The sequence below is a fragment of the Sphaerodactylus townsendi genome, linkage group LG09 (assembly GCF_021028975.2).
Source record: "Sphaerodactylus townsendi isolate TG3544 linkage group LG09, MPM_Stown_v2.3, whole genome shotgun sequence".
NCBI lineage: Eukaryota > Metazoa > Chordata > Lepidosauria > Squamata > Sphaerodactylidae > Sphaerodactylus > Sphaerodactylus townsendi.
This window is the reverse complement of record NC_059433.1, coordinates 14,809,171-14,832,132: the sequence shown is the minus strand read 5'-3', so window position 1 is coordinate 14,832,132 and position 22,962 is coordinate 14,809,171. Positions and strand designations below refer to the sequence as shown.

Here is a 22,962-nt window from a genome sequence, read left to right as displayed (position 1 = left end):
GGTCTCTAATCTGGAGAACTGGGTTTGATTCTCTGCTCTTACACATGAAGCCTGCTGGTTGACCCTGGGCCAGTCACAGATCTCTCAGAACTCTCTCAGTCCCACATACCTCTCAAGGTGTCTGTTGTGGGGAGTGGAAAGGAAGGAGTTTGTAAGCCACTTTGAGACTCCTGACAAGAGGAAAAAAGTAGGGTATAAATCCACTCTCCTAATTTATTCTGACAACTTCATGGGCTTGATAAGCATTATGAGGGATCCAACATCTGTTCTTCAGTTTGCCTTGGAACAGTATGTCGGGCAGGCAGGGAGATCTTCGATTAAGGGATATTTGGACTGGGATGATCAGAGGTCACAAGAACCTATTATGGCCTGCATGTGATAAAGGGGGTGGGGTGGGGGCTAATGAACAGCTGCGGAATTTTCCAGCGGAAAAAGATTAAGGGCTGGAAAAAACCCAGATGACTAAAAACAAATGTTTACCTCTAAAAAGCCCTGAAATATTTCTCTGTGCTAAGGAGTGAACTCGTCTGGATGACGGAGGAAAAAGCTAGGAAATGTTATTATTTAGATTTTGAACTTAATCTGTTTTAAGCCTTTAAGATAAAGAAAGGACAGAAGACCCATTTCAAATAGGTTAAATTTACAGAACAAAACATGCTGAATACTGAATTTAAAAACTCTGTGACTGATGGAAGATGCTGCCTGATAAAGTCAAACATGACCTTTAAGTCCAGAAAGGCTACACAAAGCACACTTTTTGGACACACTATATATTTCTCTGTCAGGCAGATTACAACGAATATATTGGGTATATCATTACAAAAAAAATTCACAATCCACTTCCTATTTGGAAAAGCATCCCCGGTTAAGATAAAAATAAGCAGATCACTGGCTACCAGATCAGAACAAGCAGCAAGAGTTAGTTATTTTAAAGAATATTCCCTTTCAGGCTTACAGCTTTCTTGGTGCAAAACTGGCAAAGAATGATCACAGTTGATTCATCTAACAGAACTGTCACACGCACTTGGCGTCACTCAGATACAATACCTGTTGGTATTTGTCTGGATCATCAATGTAGCCCATGATGATACCCAGGCTTTTGATCACTGCTTCTCGCACCAAATCCGCCTTATCTTCCATCAGCATTTGCTGCAGCATAGAAAGTACCAACGAACTACGGATCTCTTTCTGAAAACAAAGTAGTGGAGACTGGTTGCAATATATAAGAAGTGGGAGCTCAAGTCAATTAATAGCACACACAACAACGCACTGAAAAACAAAGGATAATGTTTGCTCATCTGTAATGGTCTAATTATTTTTATCAATTAGGAAACACTGCAAAAATGTTGGGTTAATTCTGCACAGAACGTTTTCCCATGGAGGCCATCTTGGTGTCTGTGATTACCACCAATAGATGTAACCAGCATCAGTCCTGGAAATTAACTGCACAGCTGTTTTGCAAGCCCAATTCTGGAACAGCCATCTTCCCAAACGCTATGTCAAAACTTCAAAAGCAGTTTGTGACACGGCACAATACTCTGTTGGTCCGGAACTAAGAAACAAAATATCAAACTCTTCTGGACTAGTATAAGCCTCTTTTGTGAATCCAAATGACTCTTTGGAACATACGGACTATTTTAGACATGTGAACCTTGAAAGAAGTCTTACACTTAAATCTGAGAAAAGTATCAACACACACACACAACATTTACACTTAAATCTGAGAGAGATTTCAACAGCCACGAACATTTACACTTAAATCTGAGAGAAATATCAACAGCTGCACGCAATGCTTACAGGAAGATAAGGTGCTAACGCTCCACAAGATTCTGCCACTAATAGCCGTCTTTCTGGATATTTATGGTTGATCTGTAGGAAAGAAAACAACCATTAGCAGTTCACTCCTTCCAGTATTTGGTTGCACTTTAATGATTTCTATGTTCCACCGATCACAAAACACAGCATTAAAAATGAAACGGGTTGGTACATCCCTCAGTTTGCATGATCCGAGCAAGGCTGTTAATGACAGGACATTTGGGAGGACATGAATTAATAGTGTTGCCACAGGCTGGAAGAGACTTGGTGGCATTTAACTCACACACACAAGTGTCCATTTCATTGACACAATTCAACCCACATATTGAGCATTAACCAGGGACTCCCACTGCACATACAAGAGCCATGCAAGAACCACCAATGGTTTCGTGAATGAAAGGAACTGCTAGGCTGAAAATCACTTTTAATAATATTCCCATTTTGATTGTGTTGGAGTAATTTTCTGGGTCTGCCAAGTGCCGCACCTTGAGCCGCTACTTGTGCTTCACTTTTACTGACACCCATGACTTCAAACCATCAGATCAAAACATCCTGGATTGCCCTGCACTATTGCTGATGGCCTCGGTCCTCCACTCGGTGTGAACAGGCAGAATTAATATACTAGTGATGGCGAACCTATGGCACGGGTGCCATAGGTGGCACTCGGAGCCCTCTCTGTGGGCACGTGAACACAGAGTTTGTCATGTGGGGGGCGGAAAATATCACACACACACACATCTAGGCTGGCCTGGGCCACTGAGTTTGACATGTGCGCATTGTGGTGAGCAGGGAGGACTCGGCTGGCGGGCCTGGTGCCTGTGCTCCAGGTGACTGCTGCCCGAGGGCGGGGGGCGCAGAGGAGGCAGAGATGCTAGAGAGGCACAGAGCAGTGTGCACGGGACTTGCTGGAGGCTAGAGCAGGCTGGCACCTGCTCGAGCGAGTGGAGCGGAGGAAGAGGGAGCCAACCGGTTTTTTCTAAACTAAAACCTCAGCATTCAGGTTAAATTGCCGTGTTGGCACTTTGCGATAAATAAGTGGGGTTTGGGTTGCAATTTGGGCACTTGGTCTCAAAAAGGTTCGCCATCACTGTAATATACCAACTCAATTTTTTTGAAACATATGTTAAATATAGTATAATTCACTAGGATCAGCTGTGGGACTAGATTTGGAAGCTAGTAAACTTAAAAAAAAACCCTCAACGGATTACCTGCTCCCAACATTGTGGTAAAAGTTCTGCTTCTACACGTGTGGGCCCAACGTGTCGCGCAAACGCCACACACCCCGTCAGAATCATTTGCCTGCAACATAAGAATCTTCAGGTTGCCTGCTCAAATCATGAAACATTTCTTTATTTAGAGAGACCCCACAGACGGTCTTAAGGTGGATAAAAGAAGATGGAGCAGCCTGAAAAGACCACTCAGGTAATAGCCAAATGGTTTGCTGTTAACATTTACACTCTGACAGTCAGAAAAGTAACACAAAAGGCTTATTCACACATGACATTTCCCCCCTATTTGAAGGTAATCCCCACGAGAGATCAAAGAAATATATTCTCACAGGAGATGTGACAAATATGAGCTCGCAACCGAGATCAGTGCCCTGCGGAACATTGGTTTGTTCCGCAGGGCCTGCAAGACCGAGCTCTTCTGCCAGGCTTTTATATCTTGCCGGCCAGCCTGATCGGAACATCATGACCTCCCTTGGGTGCCTATTAAGGGGTTCTTATCGCCATCTGTTCATTTATTGTTCTACTATTTTAAGCTGTTAGTTGGTATGGTTGCTTGTTTATACTGGTTTCATATTGCATCGTTTTATTTGGTTTATACTGATGTTCGCCGTCCCGGGCTCTCCTGGGAGGGGCGGGATAAAAATCTAATAAATAACTAAACAAATAAGCGGCGGAGAAGAAGTTCGGCCATATCCACACCTCTGCAAAACAGCCCGGCATCAAAAAGCAGCTTTAATTTTTAAGGGCCAAAAGTTAACGGTCCAGGCCTGGTTCCTCTCTCACGGGCCGTCTTTCCCCACGGCAGAAGAGGACGCACCTTTGCTCGTCGTCTGGCCTTTTGATCAAGTTGAACAGGATATGGAGGAGCTGATCTCTCTCTTTGGGTTCAGGATGGAGGCAAGCTGTGCACAGGATGAGAGGAATCAGTTCCTAAAAGAGGCGAGGGGGGAAGGAAAGGCGAAAAGGTCTCAAACGACAATGCGATTCATGGAGAAAAACTTAACACCTAAAGAGAAGCAGAATGAAGCCCAGTCACTAGTACTGAATGCACACTTGCGTTCCGCTTCCTCATAGGCTGATCTAAAGGTGGCAGTCACAAACACCCTGTTTACAGGCTTGCTGCAACTGAAAGACAGTGTTAGAGACTTTGGTTTGCTTTACGTAGCAAATTTGTTACTGGAAACGGAAGAAAAGAAATGGTTGTGTGTGTTTTTTTAAAGGCAACAGACACACTTGAAACTGAGCTAGTGTGATGCATTAAAAGATGTCAGCTGCTAGACCATAACCTCATATCCAGTTATCCTGATACACTTACATAGGTATGGTGTACACAGACGTTCATCCATCACAGCAAGTCCATCATAGCCTTGGAGTGAAAGGATGAATTCCCAGTCTCTGATACAGTACCTGATACAAAGCCAATGAAGTACAGTGCCAAAGAAGGAGAGTTTAAGAGAGAGTTTGGATTTATATCCCCCCTTTCTCTCCTGCAGGAGACTCAAAGGGGCTTACAATCTCCTTGCCCTTCCCCCCTCACAACAAACACCCTGTGAGGTGGGTGGGGCTGAGAGAGCTCCGAGAAGCTGTGACTAGCCCAAGGTCACCCAGCTGGCGTGTGTGGGAGTGCACAGGCTAATCTGAGTTCCCCAGATAAGCCTCCACAGCTCAGGCGGCAGAGCTGGGAATCAAGCCCGGTTCCTCTAGATTAGATACACGAGCTCTTAACCTCCTATGCCACTGCTGCTCCTTTGGATTTATACCCCAGCTTTGGATTTATACCCTAGTTTGAATTTATACCCCAGCTTTCTCTCCTGTAAGAAAATTCAAGGTGACTTACAAGAGCCTTTCCCTTTCTCTCCTCACAACAGACACCTTGTGGCCCAAGGTGGCCCAAGGTCACCCAGCAGGAATGTAGGAGTGCAGAAACATATCTGATTCACCAGATAAGACTCTGCCACTCAGGTGGAAGAGTGGGGAATCAAACCCAGTTCTCCAGATTAGAATCCACCTGCTCTCTGGAGAACCGGGTTTGTTTCCCCGTCCCTCCACATGCAGCATGCCAGATAACCTCGGGCCAATCACAGTCCTCTGAGAGCTCTCCCAGCTCCACACAAGGTGTGGAGAGAGGAAGGGAAGGAGTTTGTAAGCTGCTTTGGGACTCCTCGTGGTAGAGAAAAGTGAGGTATAAAAACCAACTCTTCCTCTTCTTTTTACAAGAGTTTACGTCAAATATCAAACCTGATGAAAATCAGTCTGGTTTGTTTTAGGTACTCTCCTCCTTCCCCTCCTTCCCTCACAGTTGAGCACAAACAGTTCCCAATTTAGAAACACTTCAATGTAACTGCAGTTTGCTGAGAGGCCTGAAGTTTCCAACTACAGGGTCCCCCCCCCCCCCCCTAGAGTCCAAGACTCAAAATTAGTATGTAAACAATGATACAGAAGGCTGTTTATGCAGACAGGAAGGAAACCACGAAGAAGAATTGGTTCGTAAAGTCCGAACGATGGCTCCGAGTGAACAATTCAACACGTTCGTTACATGAAAGATTCTGGACATTGTGCAGATTAGTCCTTCACACAATTACACTCGTTTACAACAGATCCGTCTTATTTAGACCTACTTAAACCAGGAATTCAGGAATGTCTGCAGATTTATACTTTTATACAATATATACATTGTGCTCTCCAACTAAATGGGTTAAATTCAGAGAAATACAGATTTCCCTGGGGCTTGGAAACCCCCCCCCCCCCCCCGGCGAAACATTCAGAATCTGGAAAGACGATTCCACTGCTCTTAGTGGAATTACATTAGAGCAAAACACGGCCGTCACTTCTATTTCCACGTACAGCCTCTAAATCAGATGGCACCAATTCCTAGAGGAAGTAATGAATAATGTTGTCCGAAATGCTTTCATTAACCTTCGATCCCAGCACAGAAAGAAAGCACAGAACGAAGCAGGGAGCTTTATGCCAGGGTGACTGGAGAGTAATGAACGTCTTCTAATCAAAAACAGTCGGTTCCAATTTGCTTTCTCAGCCGATTGCCAAGAGAAAGCCAAAATGAAGCACGGTGCTGGTAAAGGGTTTTTTCTTTGTTGAGAAGGAGAAGATTTACATTGAACATAGAGAATATATATATGGCACTTCACCATAATTCTGCATTTCATTAAGAACTTTAACTGTCTCCTTAAGAACATAAGAACAAGCCAGCTGGATCAGACCAGAGTCCATCTAGTCCAGCTCTCTGCTACTCGCAGTGGCCCACCAGGTGCCATTGGGAGCTCACATGCAGGATGTGAAAGCAATGGCCTTCTGCGGCTGTTGCTCCTGAGCACCTGGTCTGTTAAGGCATTTGCAATCTCAGATCAAAGAGGATCAAGATTGGTAGCCATAAATCGACTTCTCCTTGAAAAATCATGAGTTCTAGTAAGGAAAGAAAACTATGGATTCAAATTATGAATCCTTCCTTTGCTGGCTTTATAACTTTTTTCCTTCAGCTAATCTAGCAGCTTTCTGGAAGTCCAAGTATTAGTTCTTAGAACAACATTTTATACTTGTTCTTCCACCAGACTGAAGATATCCCTCTGCGCAAGTCACAGTTATATAAATTGTTCCCATGTGCCCCAAACTCAGTTGTCTTTCATGCCCTAAAGTTCCAGCTGCTTCTTCCCCTCCCCTTTAGTAAAGAAGACGATCAATCTAGACTGAAGATATCAGAAAGACCATCCCAAAACATTTTTGAACACTGCACGGGGTGGAGCTTTACAGTATGTTAGGTAGGCAACAGTGGTATACATGGTAGTTAGTAGGTAATTGGGACCATCACATCAGATGGCATACTGTCTTGCTACAGAGGGGCTGGGGCTCCCATCAGGGCTATGAAAACACCATGCCTGCCAGAGCTTCACAGGCTTTTAACAAGCTGACCGTTTGCCCTTCCCTCGCCTTTGATATCAGTGATCCTGCTATGTAAACACACCTGGCTCATTGTGAAGGACAATTTAATTTTGGAAGGGTGCCTGATTAGCTGAAAACTGTTCTATTAGCTTTCACCATGGGAAGAAAGTGTTGCAATTCTGCCTCCATGTGGGGTTATTCATAGTACGGTTCTTAACGCAACCTCCACTCTTCTGCTGCTCTCAAACCTAATGACTAAAATCTAACTTAATTTAAATGACCACATTCAGTGTGACAGGAAAGGCTAATGCCAGGGACTTGTTAGAATACCAAATTTTACGAGAATCTTCTCGAGGACTGCCTGAACTATTCAACTTAGGAAGGGAGGGCTGCTCTACCCGAACAGTTTTAATTTGGATAGTGGGGGTTCAAGTCTGTAAAACTGGATCATTTTTATGGCATGATCCCAGCATCTTGACATAAAAACTTGTGGTTAGATTATTTTACAGGGCATCTCCTTTAAGCTAAAAAAAATAATTAAATGTCATCAAAGCAACATTTATCAAACCCAGGTAGAGAATATCTGGAAAAGAGGCCAAAAGAAGGCTTGGTTGTATTAATTAAAAAGACCCATTCATTCCCCATAGTTTCATCCAGAAAGAAGATAATTATTTTCCCAAGTAAACTGTGATAATCCAGTTGAGAAAACAAGACAAGACATGTGGAGGAGAGTATGAGCAGAATAATAGAAGCATGACCTAAGCAGAGGTGGGATCCAGCAGGTTCTCACAGGTTCCCGAGAGTAGGTTACTAACAATTTTTGTGTGCTGAGAGGGAGTTAATAATTGGTGATTTTGTCACGTGATTTTTGCCTTAGTTACGCCCCTCCTCTCAGCAGTAGTGCGCAGAACTTGAAGAAGTCTAGCAGGAGGTGCACCGGCGTGCGTGGCAGCCTGCGCCTGCGTGCATTCATTTCCCACCCAAGTACCAGCGTAGCGGCTGTGTCCTTGCCACAGCCCTGCCCCGGAATGCTCCACCCTGGAATGCCCGGCCACGCCCATGTCGTGCCCCGCCCAGCCCCATTGGCGCTACGCCACTGTTTGAATCCCACCACCATGGGAACCTGTTACTAAAATTTTTGGATCCCACCACTGGACCTAAGCATTTGTTTTGTATAAAGATTTACTGAATATGAACTTTTAGTGAATTATGTCTGTTTCATTTGTTCCAAGGGGCCTAAGACAGAACTGCTATCTCAGAGTGAAATTAAAACATGAATGAACATATGCATGCATGCAGCTGTGAGGAAAGGACATGTAGGACCCACACAGCTGTGGAATATTTGAGAGCATGCATACAAAATTAATCTCAGATGTGTGGCTGAACATCCTGAAGGGATGCAAAAGTTAGAATAGTCGTTCTAAAACTTATCCTAGTGCCTTCACCTGAGATGACGCTGTGTAAAAACCTAAGGTTCCCTTTCCACTAAATGAGGACCCTTCTGTGCACAGGAAAGGAAGGACGGTAGTTCACAGAAGGGAAGCTTGAAGATTTGGAACACCCACTCATGGAAAACTGGAACACTCTTGACAGTTTACGATGTAATCTTAAACAGAGTTACACCCTCCTAAGCCACTAAAGTCACTGGACTTCGAAGGGTGTGACTCCATGGATGATGGCACTAATTGCGTTCTGGCACAATAACTTTTTAGACACCATTGAACAAATACGTAATGTAAGCATAAAAACCACCTCACACCAAAAATCTGCTGATTGCCAAATGTATCTATGTGCCTCCGGTCATGATCCAAAACAGATCAAATAAATCGTCGTCTATAACCAAGCTCTATGCTACAGCCATGTTCTGATCCACCACACAAGATTCCCACCTGCGGGGTCTACTACAAACACTCACCTAGTTTAGTAAGGAAGCAAATCAACTAGGCCAGAATGATACCAAGGGATAACCTGCTACAAGACAGGTCCAGAGGAAACAATAGAACCACGCTGGTTCAGAACGATGCTCCCCACCTCCTCTGGGGCTGAATAAGGTCACAGAATTTGTATCTCATTAAAGATGCTAATGTTCTGACCCCAAGCATTTCCCCTCTGCTCTAGTCAAGCTAATTACAATATACACTGTAAAGCAGGGGTCTTCAAACTATGCCCCCCCAGATGTTCATGAACTACAATTCCCATCAGCCCTGCCACTTAGCCATGCTGGCAGGGGCTGATGGGAATTGTAGTCCACGAACATCTGGAGGGCCATAGTTTGAAGACCCCTGCTGTAAAGGATGGAAAGATACAACACCAACATGGTGTAGTGGTTAAGAGCAGGTGCCCTCTAATCTGGAGAACCGGGTTTGATTCCCCGCTCTGCCACTTGAGCTTTGGAGGCTTATCTGGTGAATTAGATTAGCTTGTGCACTCCAACACATGCCAGCTGGGTGACCTTGGGTGAGCCACAGCTCTTTGGAGCTCACTCAGCCCCACCCACCTCACAGGGTGTTTGTTGTTGGGGGGGGGATGGAAAGGAGGTTGTAAGCCCCTTTGAGTTTCCTTACAGGAGAGAAAGGGGGGATATAAACAGTGGTGGGATTCAGCAGGTTCGCACCACTTCGGCAGAACCAGTTGTTAAATTATTTGAATCCCATCACCGGAACTGGTTGTTAAATTATTTGAATCCCACCACTGGATATAAACCCAAACTCTTCTTTTTCTCCTACCTTCTGACTGGGATAAAAAGACTCAGCTCTTCATTGCGACGCGTGTGTGAACAAACTTATGCACTGAAAATGTTGCCAGCCTTTAAGGTCCTACTCAGATCTAAGTGGCTATGAAGTTTCTGGGGTAAAGGTATCAAAGGTGATTTTGAGAAAACTGAACTGTTGCCAATGGACACGAATCTCATCCTGGGTACTTAAAAGGGAACCGGAGGAAAACCACAGAAATTTTCTAAGTGCTGATTTCTGCAACCCTCTCCAGACGCTCTGAAATAGAAACTCATATAATTCCGACAAATGAATTAATCTAAGTTTGAAATTTGTTGGGATTAATAAAGTTGACCTCCGGAGTAAGATGTAGAGATTGGCAGCTTCAGCTCATTCACTTCTTTATGAAATATTAATGCTGATGTAGGAAATCAGATTTTAATTTGATGTGAACAGCACAATCCTAAGCAGAATTACCCCCATCTAAGTGCACTGGCATCAGCGTGCTTAGAAGTGTCTCTTTGTACAGGATTGTCCCACGACACTCTTACTGACTGGTCTTATAAAACTCGTAAAAGCGTTTAAAAGGTTTTGTGATATACACTGGAAGACGGGGAATCCGTTAAGACTGAAAAAACATACTTGGTTCCAAAACGAAAGCAGGCTTTTAGGTAAGCATTTGTCCACGTGTAGGTAGTGGCTACGTCAGCCTGTGCAGTATAGCAGATAAGGTGTTTGTCATGATATATAAAAAAGAAAGGTTCACAAAAGATTCATCTTCTAAGTCAGCAGAAGTTTGCCAAACAACAAAGGCCAGAGACAGTCAGTCTAGGGCAGTGGTGGCGAACCTATGGCACGGGTGCCAGAGGTGGCACTCAGAGCCCTCTCTGTGGGCACGCGCAAACAGAATCATCCCCAGCCCCCCCCCCCCACCTAGGATGGCCTGGGCTGCTGGGCTTGATTATTAGCATTAAACCTAAGACCTAGTTTTGGGGAAGCAGTGTAGGTAACCCTGTTAAGCGCTGTTAAACCCCACTGATTTTCATGTGAAGAACTAAAGCGTGATCCTTTACCTGGGAGTAAGCTCAGTTGCTGGCAATGGGGCTTGCTTCTGAGTAAACCCTCCTAGGGTCGTGATTCATCCATTGGAAGAGTTGCACGGTTGCTTCAAAGCAAAGCCACCGACTACTACCAAGCTTACTCCCAAGTAACGCATGCCTCAGAGCCAACTGTTTTTTTCTAAACTAAAACCTCAGTATTCAGGTTAAATTGCCGTGTTGGCACTTTGCGATAAATAAGTGGGTTTTTGGGTTGCAATTTGGGCACACGGTCTCAAAAAGGTTCGCCATCACTGGTCTAGGGTGCAGTAGCAGTTAACCTTTAACATGATTGGTGAGTTCAACTGTGACTCTAGAACAGGGGTCCCCAAACTACGGCCCGGGGGCCAAATGTGGCCCCCTGAAGGCATTTATCCGGCCCACCAGGCATGGCGGCGATGGCTCCATTCATGTGCAGTGGGGGCTCGAGGGAGAGGAGGAACCGGCCCCAACGGCTGTTGATTGCAGTTACATGATGGCACCCCCAAATCTCCATGAATTTTCTGACCCAGAGTTGGAAACCTTGCATGTGGCAACGCCTGCTCCGCCCTTCCCTCTCAGCTACTCCATGTGTTGCTCTCAGGCTTTCTGTTCCGCCTCACTCCCATTGGCATCAGCCAGGCTGGCAAATCGACCGCTGGCTGCTAGGGAGGAAAGAACCCAGGAAGATACCTGATCCTGGGTTAGATGGAATGTTTCATTGGGAAAGTTCTGCTTTTTTTTTTTACAGGGGAAGGTATTCCACAGCCTCCCCAACAATATTTGGAGCCCACCCTGTACTTGACATACTTTGGTCACTGTTCTAAAAATAGACCATGACAGAAAGGCTGAAAGGTGAAATCAAACATTTTACAATCATTTGTGCATAGGAATTTGTTCATAGTTTTTTTTAGTCTGGCCCTCCAACAGTCTGAGGGACAGTGAACTGGCCCCCTGTTTAAAAAGTTTGGGGACCCCTGCTCTAGACCAGGGGTAGGGAACCTGCGGCTCTCCAGATGTTCAGGAACTACAATTCCCATCAGCCTCTGTCAGCATGGCCAATTGGCCATGCTGGTAGGGGCTGATGGGAATTGTAGTTCCTGAACATCTGGAGAGCCGCAGGTTCCCTACCCCTGCTCTAGACCAATGAGAGGCTCTTGCCAGGGCAGGGGAAAAGTATCCTTGTTGGATGTATACAATGCAAATCATTGTATATGCTAAGTTCTGAGTGAGTCTAAGTTCAGAGTGTCTAAGTTCAGTGCGTTTGTTCACTGTGTTCTTGCTGAAGAGTTCTGTATAGTTTTATAATCTTATATAGCATAGACTTGTGTAACCTTGCAACTGCTGATAGTGTTGGATTAGAACACCGGAAACTCAGGTTTGAATCCCCACTCACGCCTTGGAAGCTTGCTGGGTGTCCCTGGGCTAGTCACAAATACTTAGCCCTGACCCTTGCTAGGATTTGGATGGGAGATCACCAAGGAATACCAGGGTGGTGACACGGAGGCAGGCAATGGAAAACCACCCCCCAAAGTCTTTGCCTTGAAAACTGTAGAGCAAGGGTGTCCAACTCTGGCTCTTCATATGTTCATGGACTACAATTCCCATCAGCCTCTACTGCAGTGGTTCTCAACCTTCCTGATGCCGCGACCCTTTAATATAGTTCCTCATGTTGTGGTGACCCCCAACCATATATATATAAAATATTAAAAGACCGTTTCCCGATGGTCTTAGGCGACCCCTGTGAAAGGGTTGTTCAACCCCCAAAGGGGTCGTGATCCACAGGTTGAGAACCGCTGCTCTACTGGCATGGCCAATTGTAGTCCATGAACATATGAAGAGCCAGAGTTGGACACCCCTGCTGTAGAGGGTCACCATAAGCCAGCTGTGGCTTGACGGAGGGGGGAGAGATATTGACCTGCAAAACTGAGGGGAGGGTGGGGTTTGCCTTTCCTCCTAGAGACCTCTTTTAAAGCTGCTGGGGAGGGGGTTAGAGACCTCTGGAACAGAATGTAACACTATAGAGGCAGCTGCCAGTTGGAAAACATGGTATTTGGGGTGTGGAGCGATCACACTTAAAAACAGACTTTGCCTCCACCTCCCTCCTGCAGTGAAGAGTAACTGAAGAATGATGCCAATAATAGATGGGTAGGTATCAGCTTACTCTTCTTGGCATGGTTGTGTTATGCAATCCAGACTGGGTGTTATGGGGCCGACAAGGCTGATGCTTTTACCTTGCAGAAAGCCGGATATTGCATCAGACGGAATTAGCTGAGTGTCCACGTCCATTGGTCACAGTCTTTCATGCATACTATGGGAGACTGGAGCCTTCGCTGCATCGCTGCACCAGTGCTTCTAAACTTCCTTCTATCAATGGGAGTGGAGAAACAGTGAGAAACCTTATTCCGCAGAGGTGTCCTGACGCATGAGAGGACAGGGGGATAAAAGCAGGAGGATAAGGGCATCCCTTCGGCGGGAAAGGTACGTAGAAAGGGCTCAAAAGCTACCTACGAATTGCTCAGGGTACATAAATTCTGCCCGAAGGCAGTAAGTGTGATATATTCTCCAGTACAGAAGATCTATTATATTGTCGAAGGCTTTCACGACCAGAATCACTAGGACAGTGGTGGCGAACCTTTGGCACTCCAGATGTTATGGACTACAATTCCCATCAGCCCCTACAATTGGCCATGCTGGTAGGGGCTGATGGGAACTGTAGTCCATAACATCTGGAGTGCCAAAGGTTCGCCACCACGGCACTAGGATGCTGGGGAGTTTCCGAGCTATATGGCCATGTTCCAGTAGCATTTTCTCCTGATGAACACCACCCAGACCATGGATGTCTCCAGCCAGTAAGCAATCAAAGGGATCAAAAGGACAGGCTACTACAATTCAGCTGCCTTCATTAATTGATGATGCTATCTTCATGGTTACTCACGTGCTAAATGGGTGGATCCACCCAACACGTGCAAATCAAGCTTGCTAATTGCACCCTTTACAGGAAAATGGTTCTTTCTCCCACCCTGAACATCCCACAGGTATATATACTCCACTTGCTTTCCTACCATCAGATCCTCTGAAGATGCCAGCCACAGATGCAGGTGAAACGTCAGGAGAAAATGCTACTGGAACACGGCCACACAGCCCGGAAGCCCCACGACACCCCAGTTCCATTATATTCCAAGTACCGGTAGATACTTCTAGCATATTTGTTAAGTACCGGTAGATGTTATTTTTGAATAAAAAGCCTGAAATTTTCCTCACCGGAAGGATACAAAAAAGTGTGTTTGGATTCTCTTCCTAAATTTTCGATTGGCAATTTAGTCCTGCCAAAGCTATGCCTGCGCTCTTTTCTTTCACTTCTCTGTCGCCAGGTTTCTGTCCATAAATACTATACGTTTTGGGAAAGGAGATGCTAGAAATGTCTTAACGAAAACAACAGCAATTCACGGGCATTTTATCCTCACTTCACGATGCTGCTTATGTGCCAGTATGTAACTGCTCCCCCCTCCACACACACACTCCATAACGAGACAGTTGTTACCAACACATTCGGTAAAGGACAATTCTGAATGTCATCTTAAATAAATACGCAGCTAAAATCCTGCCATTACCAGCAAAGACCTGCATCTACATGTGGCAGGTTGATTTTAGCTTGTCCAAGGATGTTGTTAAATGAAAAGCAGCAGGAAAGATAAAAATTTAGACAAGATTTTTAAAAATCCAGTCATCCTGACAATGTACATTGGCTGAGACATGGAGCTTAAACTGATTTTCTAAAACTTACCAGATTTTTTTTGCAAATCTAGAGGTTTTCAGTGTCAAAGATACTTTGAGACATGGGGTAGCGAAATGCTCTTCAAAGAAAACAGCAGAAAAAAAATAACTTGCCTTTTGTGTCAAGCTACCGTATATACGCGAGTATAAGTCGACCCGAATATAAGTTGAGGCACCTGATTTTACCACAAAAAACTGGGAAACTTATTGACTTGAATATAAGTCTAGGGTGGGAAATGCAGCAGCTACTGGCAAATTTCAAAAATAAAATAGATACTGTTAAATTCATGAAGGTATCTCACTGGTTGTAAGAAAAGTTGACTAAAAGCAATCTTCATGATCAGAGGATGAAGGCAAGAAGGGAGACTGCGTGGCTGCTTCATGCCAAAGACTGTGAGTACCCACAAGGCCTCCCTCAAAAATGGCTCACTAGATTTTAAAAAATGTCATTAAGCAAGGCTGTTTTTAAAGGAAGCAGATACTGTTTGTTAGCACCACCTTGTGAACAGTGTACGCTTTTATCCTTGCATGTTCAGGGACATATTTTATTCACAGGTAAGATTTAGCCATTAGGAGATCTACAGTGTCTCTCTGTCACCTACAACACTTGCTAAATAGCACAGAGGGTATTTCTGTCCTTAGAACTGTAAGACCCTCTCTTTTCAGCTTTAATTTGTACTGCTTTACAGAGAGGAATTTGCACAAAAACTCAGCTTGACCTGATTTACTCGTAACAAATCTTGACTTGCATTTTGCAGTCTTTAAAGGGTACAAGCGCAATGGAATCTTTCTCCAAGAGGATGCCATGCCTGTCAGAACACAAATTTCAAGGGCACAGAGTAATACCTAACATGGCATTCAGAGCCAATGGAGCAACTCTAATTGCAAAGACTGTGGCTTTATCAAAGCTGGAGGATTTACAAGCCTAGCTTTACATAAAACCACAAAAGGGAATGGTGAATTTAATACTCATAGTTGGATGCAGGCAAAATGCTTCTGCCACAGCTGGTGTGATCTCCTTTCTCGGTGTGCCAGAGCTCTGGCGGCCATCTTGGAATTACCGTATATACTCGAGTATAAGCCGAGGGGGGCTTTTTCAGCATTAAAATGTGTGGGAAAAGTCAACTTTTACTTGAGTATATACGGTAAATTCTGAAAGAAAATACTGGCCGAATATGCTAATTATGTTACAGTCTAGCTACTGTTAAAGGGCTCATTTATCATCTGTAGTTAAGCAATTGGGTATGCGATGGCACATTCTAGAATATCAGTGGACCACTAAGTCCACACTAAAGTTCAACAGAAAAGGCTACAAAGATTCAAGGAGCCCCCCCCGCCAAAGCTGCCTTTTCACAAAAAGTTCACAATACCTCTAGAGCTCTAATAACTAAGTTACTGAGCCTGGCTGGAATCCAAAGCATGGTTCATGCTTTGGCAGAATGGGTTTACACGAGCCCAGCAGAATTTTAACTTTTTCCTTTGAATAGCTGAGCCTCACAATGCAACACAAACCGCTTCAAGAATTCCATACTTTGAAAAACAGCTTGCCACGCAACTCCGCTGCTCCAGGCAAGCTCGAATTCCCTTTGGCCTCACGTAATTAGGTTCAACAGTTCTTTGGAAATTACTTGATGAGAACAGAAGCATAGCCAACAGATGCCTGTACAGAAGACGATCTGCCTTATTTAATATCTGAAGATCTCTCAAAAAAATCCAAAGCGTGTGTGTGTGTATACACAGACACACATTCTGTAAAACTCAGAACACCACAGACAAACACATATCTACCGTGTTTTAAATTTAATATTGTGCAATACATAATTTGAATACGTCATGTGACAAGTTATAGTATAAAATACTGATTAAGGATACATTGATAGCCCAAACCAGATGGTGAGGGATGGGTCATGGAAGTGGTGTGGGCTCATGCTGACATGCTTGCCCACCCCGCTGGTGTAAGAGGCACCTATGCCAGTAGGGAGAGTAAATATGCCACTGGGTGGCCAATGCCAGCTCTGTGGTGCCCTGACCCAGAATAGCCCAGCACTTGGAGGCTATGCTGACATCTGGGAGCATGCTGGTGTGTGTGTGTGTGGGGGGGAATGGAGGCTTTCCTGGGGTGGAGCCAAATTTAGACAGCTTTCACTGGGTCTTCAGCCTACAAATGCCCCCGTCCACAGACTTATAGCATACAAAAGTGTCCAATTCAGGCAGAAGGAGGGTTTTTCAATTTCCCTCCTCCCTTTGCCAGCTCTCTGGAGAAAGCATGGTGCTGCCTTCGCCTTGCTGTGCCAGGCTGAGCCCCGCCCCCCATCTGGGTTGCGCTGCCCACATTGTTGGTTTTCCTCATTATGCCATTGGGCACAATAGCACCCGGGTACTACTAATATACATTATAGTCTTATAATTGCTAGAAGCCTACACAACAAAGCTATGTTGTGTACATGCATGTGTTATATACCTGTACCTATACTTTTTGAAGCCAGACAGTACTGTGGACTTCTGCATAACCACTGGCACATTATTAGTTGAATAGCAATAGGGCTGGGAGGGGAAATGCACATGCTTCACTCATCAGATCTCAGAAGCTAAGAAGGGGTGGCATGCAAAGGAAGGGAGGGGGCCAAGCATCTGGACATGGCCCACCCACCCTAGCGGAGGGAGAGGGAAGGGAGGGAGGGGTGGCACGCAAGGGAAGGGGAGTGAGGGAGGGGGCCGGCATCTGGACATGGCCCACCCTCTCTAGCAGAGGGAGAGGGAAGGGAGGGAGAGTGAGGGAGGGAGGATGGGGTGGCATGCAAGGGAAGGGGAGTGAGGGAGGGGAGGAGGGGAGGAGTAGCATGCAAGGGAGGGGAGGGAGGGCCCCCAGGCATCTGGACATGGTGGAGGGAGAGGGAGGGAGGGAGGGGTGGCATGCAAGGGGAGGGAGGGGATGAGGGGTAGCATGCAAGGGAGGGGAGGGATTAGTTTTGATGATGCACAAATAAAATCCATTTTCTTGGACCCTCAAAACTGTTGCTGCCTCTCTCTCGGCAACTGCAACACCCTGGGGGTAGCGGACCCCCAGAAAGCACAACGGGCGGCCAAGGGCTGCACGTGGAAATCGCCACCCCTTCTGGCATAAGAAGAGAACCCTTCTATTCATGCAGTACAAGAGTAGCTCTAACCGAATGTAAACAACCAATGTTCTTTTCTTCCATTTCCAGAAGTCTGCCAATGATAATAAGGAACACTGTCTTGGGATGATGGCAAGCGTTCGATTAAAGGCACATTTCAAAAACCATTGTGCATGTTTCACATGCAAGCCAATTGAAATAAAAACACAGACAAGCACAAAATACATTTCTAATTTGTTCAGAATGACACTTAAATGTTACTTCTATAGATTTTGCAAGGGTAAGATAAGCAGGAAACAGGGCTGCAGAAATAGAACACAATATCCAAGTGTAAACAGGAGGGCTGCAAAGAGAAGCTAAACCAGCATCCTGCCAAGCTGAACGGCAACAGCCAGAAATTGGTCACTGATCCTGGAACACAACCGATCTGGGATTTTCACCACCACCACTGAAGTCGGAGATTTTTTTTCTAACAAGACATGCAGTTTAAGCCATTCAAAACTGAATGTCATTACAAGCAAGATTTCATCATTAAAGAAAAATTTAGAGAAGTGAAATAACTCAGTTGCACTGCAACTGAAGGATCAGTACACCTTTCTTGACTTAGTTACCTTTCTAAAAAGCCTCAACAGGTTTCAATGCCAAATGCATAACTAGCCCTCTAGGTTAACAGGTAAAGCCAAGCTGGCTGTAATCTCTACACCTCCCCTCACCCCACCATTTTCAGCTTACCAAGCCGTCTTTTTTATACCGGTCAAAAAGTTCTACCCATAATGGCAACAATCGCATCCGTTTGTAACGAATGCAAATTTTGCCACTAATAAAGCAGAGTCCTCACTATTGCTCCCATCAACAGGATCTTCGCTTTGTAAAAATGTCACCAAGTCAACATTAAAAACCTTAAATTGCATATGTTAATTTGCTTAGGACATTCTTCTTGAAAAGGCTGCATTAATATAATGTCAGCGATTACAAAAGGGAACTGAATACTTATACGCCGCTTCTCATCACCGACAGTGACACCAAGACGAATCCCGTTTTACCAAAAAACAGTGTGATTCATATCAGAAATAAAGTCATAAATTAAATGTTGTATGTATACTTTAGACAGCAGGCCCAACTAATCCCCGATTTCAGAGGGGGAAAAGGGCAACAAATTCACCCCCAGGGTACACAGCTAAGTCTACTTTAAGTACACATAAGCACTAGAAGTGGGTTGGGCTAACACAAGTAAGCAAACTTAAGGGCTAAACAGATGGACTCACAACAACAGCCTTGCAGAGTGCCATCAGGATCTTAAGCAAAAGGATAGGTAGCTAGGAGACCATGCTGTTTGCTAAACTCACCTGGCAGAGGTGCACAACCATTCTCTAGGAGCAGAGATGCATGCACAAAAGTAAGAAGGTGATTGCACTAATAGACTTCCACATGAGAAACATTACAAACTTGTACAGCAATATTAAAAAAAAGGTCACATGAAAACAAACAGAACCGTTTCCGGATTTCTCACCTCTCGCTTCGCAAGCAGGACATTCGGGACAATGTGAGGCAAACAGCGCCCCAGCATGAGCATGACGCTTTTCTCGCTATCGGCAATCCGAGACACCTGGAAGCAGAATTAATTTTTTAAACTATGGGCAGTAATGGCACGACACAGTGCTTAAGACCGGAGTCCCTTTCAGGGGCCATCTGGCAGGATCATGCAAGCCCCTGGGAGAACTCTGGGTGAACTCCACATGCATGAACTGATGCCTTCGCATGAATAGCATCCCTGCAGCCTCCCCCACTTTGCATGATTTTTAAAAAAATTTATTGTAACATTTGAGTTTTACAGTTTATAGTATTTTCCTTCTTCATGCATTTTCAAACGATACTTTTCCCCCTTTTTCTCCCTCCCCCATTACTTCTTCTTCGTAGTTTTGTCACACAAACAGCAGTAAGTTCATTGGGGTGCTGTGTGGTTTCCGTGCTGTATGGCCACGTTCTAGCAGCATTCTCTCCTGACGTTTCGCCTGCATCTGTGGCTGGCATCTTCAGAGGATCTGATGGTAGGAATGGAAGGAATCCTCTGAAGATGTTCCTCTGAAGATGCCAGCCACAGCCAAAGATCCTCTGAAGATGCCAGCTACAGATGCAGAAGAAGCATAAGCATAAGCATAAGCATTTTATTGTCATTGTGCACGCACAACGAAATTTACAGCAGCATTCCTCGATGCACACAATTTCAGACTCATACATCATCATCCTCCACCCATCTCTACACAGCCCCAAATACATCAATATGAGGCAGCGGAGTTTAGCATAGCCACAGCTCTAGAGTAGAAGCTGTCTCTAAACCTCTTTGTCCTAGTTCTGAGGGCCCTGTATCGTCTGCCAGATGGTAGCAGTTTAAAAAGAGAGTGTGCTGGATGAGACGGGTCCCTCAGAATATTTTGGGCTTTATTTAGGCTTCGGGCATTATAGATTTCTTCCAAGGAGGGGAGAGGGCAGCCGATAATCCTTTGTGCAGTGGTGATCACCCTTTGGAGCGCCTTCCTATTCGCCACTGTGCAACTGGAGAACCATACACAGATGCAGTAGGTTAGGACACTCTCTATAGCACAGCGGTAAAAGGACACCAGGAGTTTTCCATCCAGTTGCTGCTTCCTTAAAAGTCTCAGATAGTACAGTCTTTGTAGAAGAAGAAGAAGAGTTTGGATTTATATCCCCCCTTTCTCTCCTGCAGGAGACTCAAAGGGGCTTACAATCTCCTTGCCCTTCCCCCCTCACAACAAACACCCTGTGAGGTGGGTGGGGCTGAGAGAGCTCAGAAGAGCTGTGACTAGCCTAAGGTCACCCAGCTGGCGTGTGTGGGAGTGTACAGGCTAATCTGAATTCCCCAGATAAGCCTCCACAGCTCAGGCGGCAGAGCTGGGAATCAAACCCGGTCCCTCCAGATTAGATACATGAGATTAGATACATGAGCTCTTAACCTCCTATGCCACTGCTGCTCTCCTGACGAAACGTCAGGAGAGAATGCTGCTAGAACATGGCCATACAGCCCGGAAACCACACAGCACCCCAGTGATTCCGGCCGTGAAAGCCTTCGACAATACAGTAAGTTCATTCTCTGTAGCCTCTTCTCCCATATTTCTTCATCGACTCGAGCTTCTTTCATCCAGTCCACGTATATTATCCATATCTTCAAAATTTCATTCTGTTTATCTTGCCACGTCTTATTTTTGGAAAATATATCAAAAATATCAAGTGTCACTTGTTCCCAGATATATTCTAACCATTTCTGAAGTGTCCATTTTTTCTTTTCTTTCCAGCCCAAGGCTATTGTTGCATGTGCTGCTTTAATCATTATTTTATACATATAACTATATTGTTTATCCACCCTTCTGTCTTCCGTTACACCCATGAACATTAAGTCATTATTTAAATCAATATTTGTCTTCACCAGTTTCTCGATATATAACAATACAATTGTCCAAAATTTTTCTACTTCTGCACATTCTAGCCCCCACTTCGCATGATAACATCGTTTCCTATGTGCTTCTGTGGACAGGCCTGCTACAGATGTTAGCTAGCACATAGCTTCTGCAGCTGCTCAAAAGAGCTCTAAGTATCTGCCCGAAGTATACCTCGAAGATCAAACTGCAGGGTTGAAATGGTTTCCTAGGCACAGATGATACAGAGGTTTAACATTTTACTAGTATTTTACACCTACCTCTGAGCCCAAGCGGCTTTCTGCTGACATTTGACAGAAAGACAGCAACGCTTGATGGAATGCAGGCGACAGCTTCCTGGTGTAGCATTTGGGTAGTTATTGGGGAAATAAAGGTAGGAGACAAAAACCACAATTGGCAAGTAACTAGTAGAGAACATCTATTTGCTTCACAATGAAAAGCTGAAAAGGGAGATGATATATATATACCTTTAGAAATTTAAACTGCTTTCTAGACACAAAGAGTATTCCTACAATAGTTACATTATTCAAAGGCACTGCTAATGCTAGGAAAATATTATTTTTTACAAAAAGGAATTGGAACATTTTCCAGAAGATTTGACAGAGAACGCCATTTTCTGGGAAAAATATCCAGAGAATATTCTGACACCTTAAAACAGAATAATCTGATCCAGCATTTTATTCTGACTTCCATTGGACAATGAACTTTACAACAATGTAGGGTCAATGGCACAGCTACCCTAAACATAGGCACACCTTTCTGACCCCATTTAAGTAAATGGGCGTAGAAGGGTGTAAATTCTGCTTAGAACAGTACTGTTAAGTTCCTTCACCACATTGTCATTCTAGGACCGTGGTGGCGAACCTTTGGCACTCCAGATGTTATGAACTACCATGGTTCTAGGATCACTTGTTAGTTCCAAACTGGACAGGCAAATTGGAAATTTCCCCTTCAACTCTGTTAAAGGAGGCACATAAAAAAACTATTTTGGTTTTGATTTGACCTTTGTAGCCAATTTCATACCTTAAAAAAAACTTATTTATTAGTTGTATTTGTGGCTTTATTTCCCCCTTTACATATCTGTAAAACATCTGCAGGCTCTTGTACGTTTTCAAGGTATAATCGCCAGCTTGCCTAGTATTTCATTGTGAGTGGCACTCATTGTCATAAGCTTTATAAAATAAAACTTTAGTAATGGCAAATTTCCAGAGGAAAATAAAGCACTGAAAAACGTTCTTTTTTGCTCAACATCTTGGATAATTTCACCAAAGCATCTAAGAACAGAGAAGGGGAGATTTTTTTCAGTCCTCATCTAAGGCTACAGAACAGACCTTGTGCATTTCAAGATAATTGCAACTAAATTCTTACACTGGGAATATTACAAGAAGGCCTCTTAAAACAGCACATGAAGATATCAGTTTAAGTAGCTGTCTTAGCTGTTCATTCAGGTGATGTTATAGAAGATCCTCCTTGTTCTGAGATTGCAAATGCCTTAGCAGACCAAGTGCTCGGGAGCAGCAGCAGCAGGCCATTGCTTCCAAAGGCATCTGGTGGGCCACTGCAACTAGCAGAGTGCTGGACTAGATGGACTCTGGTCTGATCCAGCAGGCTAGTTCTTATGTTCTTATGAGGTTGGATCCTACAGACCCATTCTGCTAACAGAGGTACCTTCCTATCATAGGAGATTTTTCCCCTCTTAGATGCAAAAGCCATTTCTGAGTATCCTGCACCAGCAAAAGGACCCTTCTGCCACAGCCAGTAGAAGAGATCCGTGGAATCCAAACCCATGACCTGGGTCCAGAGAGGTGCTCCCTGCATGCAACTGCGCTTCCTCTGTCACTTTCATCGACTCCCAAAGTGCCATAGGATAGTTTGCTCCGTGTTGAGTTTCA

General features: G+C 44.6%; 1 protein-coding gene across 5 annotated transcripts in view; it reads right to left on the bottom strand.

Annotated features, from left to right (window-relative positions):
- The window catches only part of RELCH (RAB11 binding and LisH domain, coiled-coil and HEAT repeat containing), an 86,050-nt gene that overhangs the window by 39,649 nt on the left and 23,439 nt on the right, over positions 1–22,962 (bottom strand). For all 5 annotated transcript variants that reach the window (XM_048508034.1, XM_048508036.1, XM_048508037.1 and 2 more), the window contains 6 exons: positions 21,331–21,406; positions 19,129–19,224; positions 3,862–3,974; positions 3,024–3,114; positions 1,798–1,869; positions 1,048–1,188 (listed from right to left, as the gene is read on the bottom strand). In XM_048508034.1, coding sequence (XP_048363991.1) covers positions 1,048–1,188; positions 1,798–1,869; positions 3,024–3,114; positions 3,862–3,974; positions 19,129–19,224; positions 21,331–21,406 — 589 coding nt within the window. The remainder of the gene's footprint in view (positions 1–1,047; positions 1,189–1,797; positions 1,870–3,023; positions 3,115–3,861; positions 3,975–19,128; positions 19,225–21,330; positions 21,407–22,962) is intronic.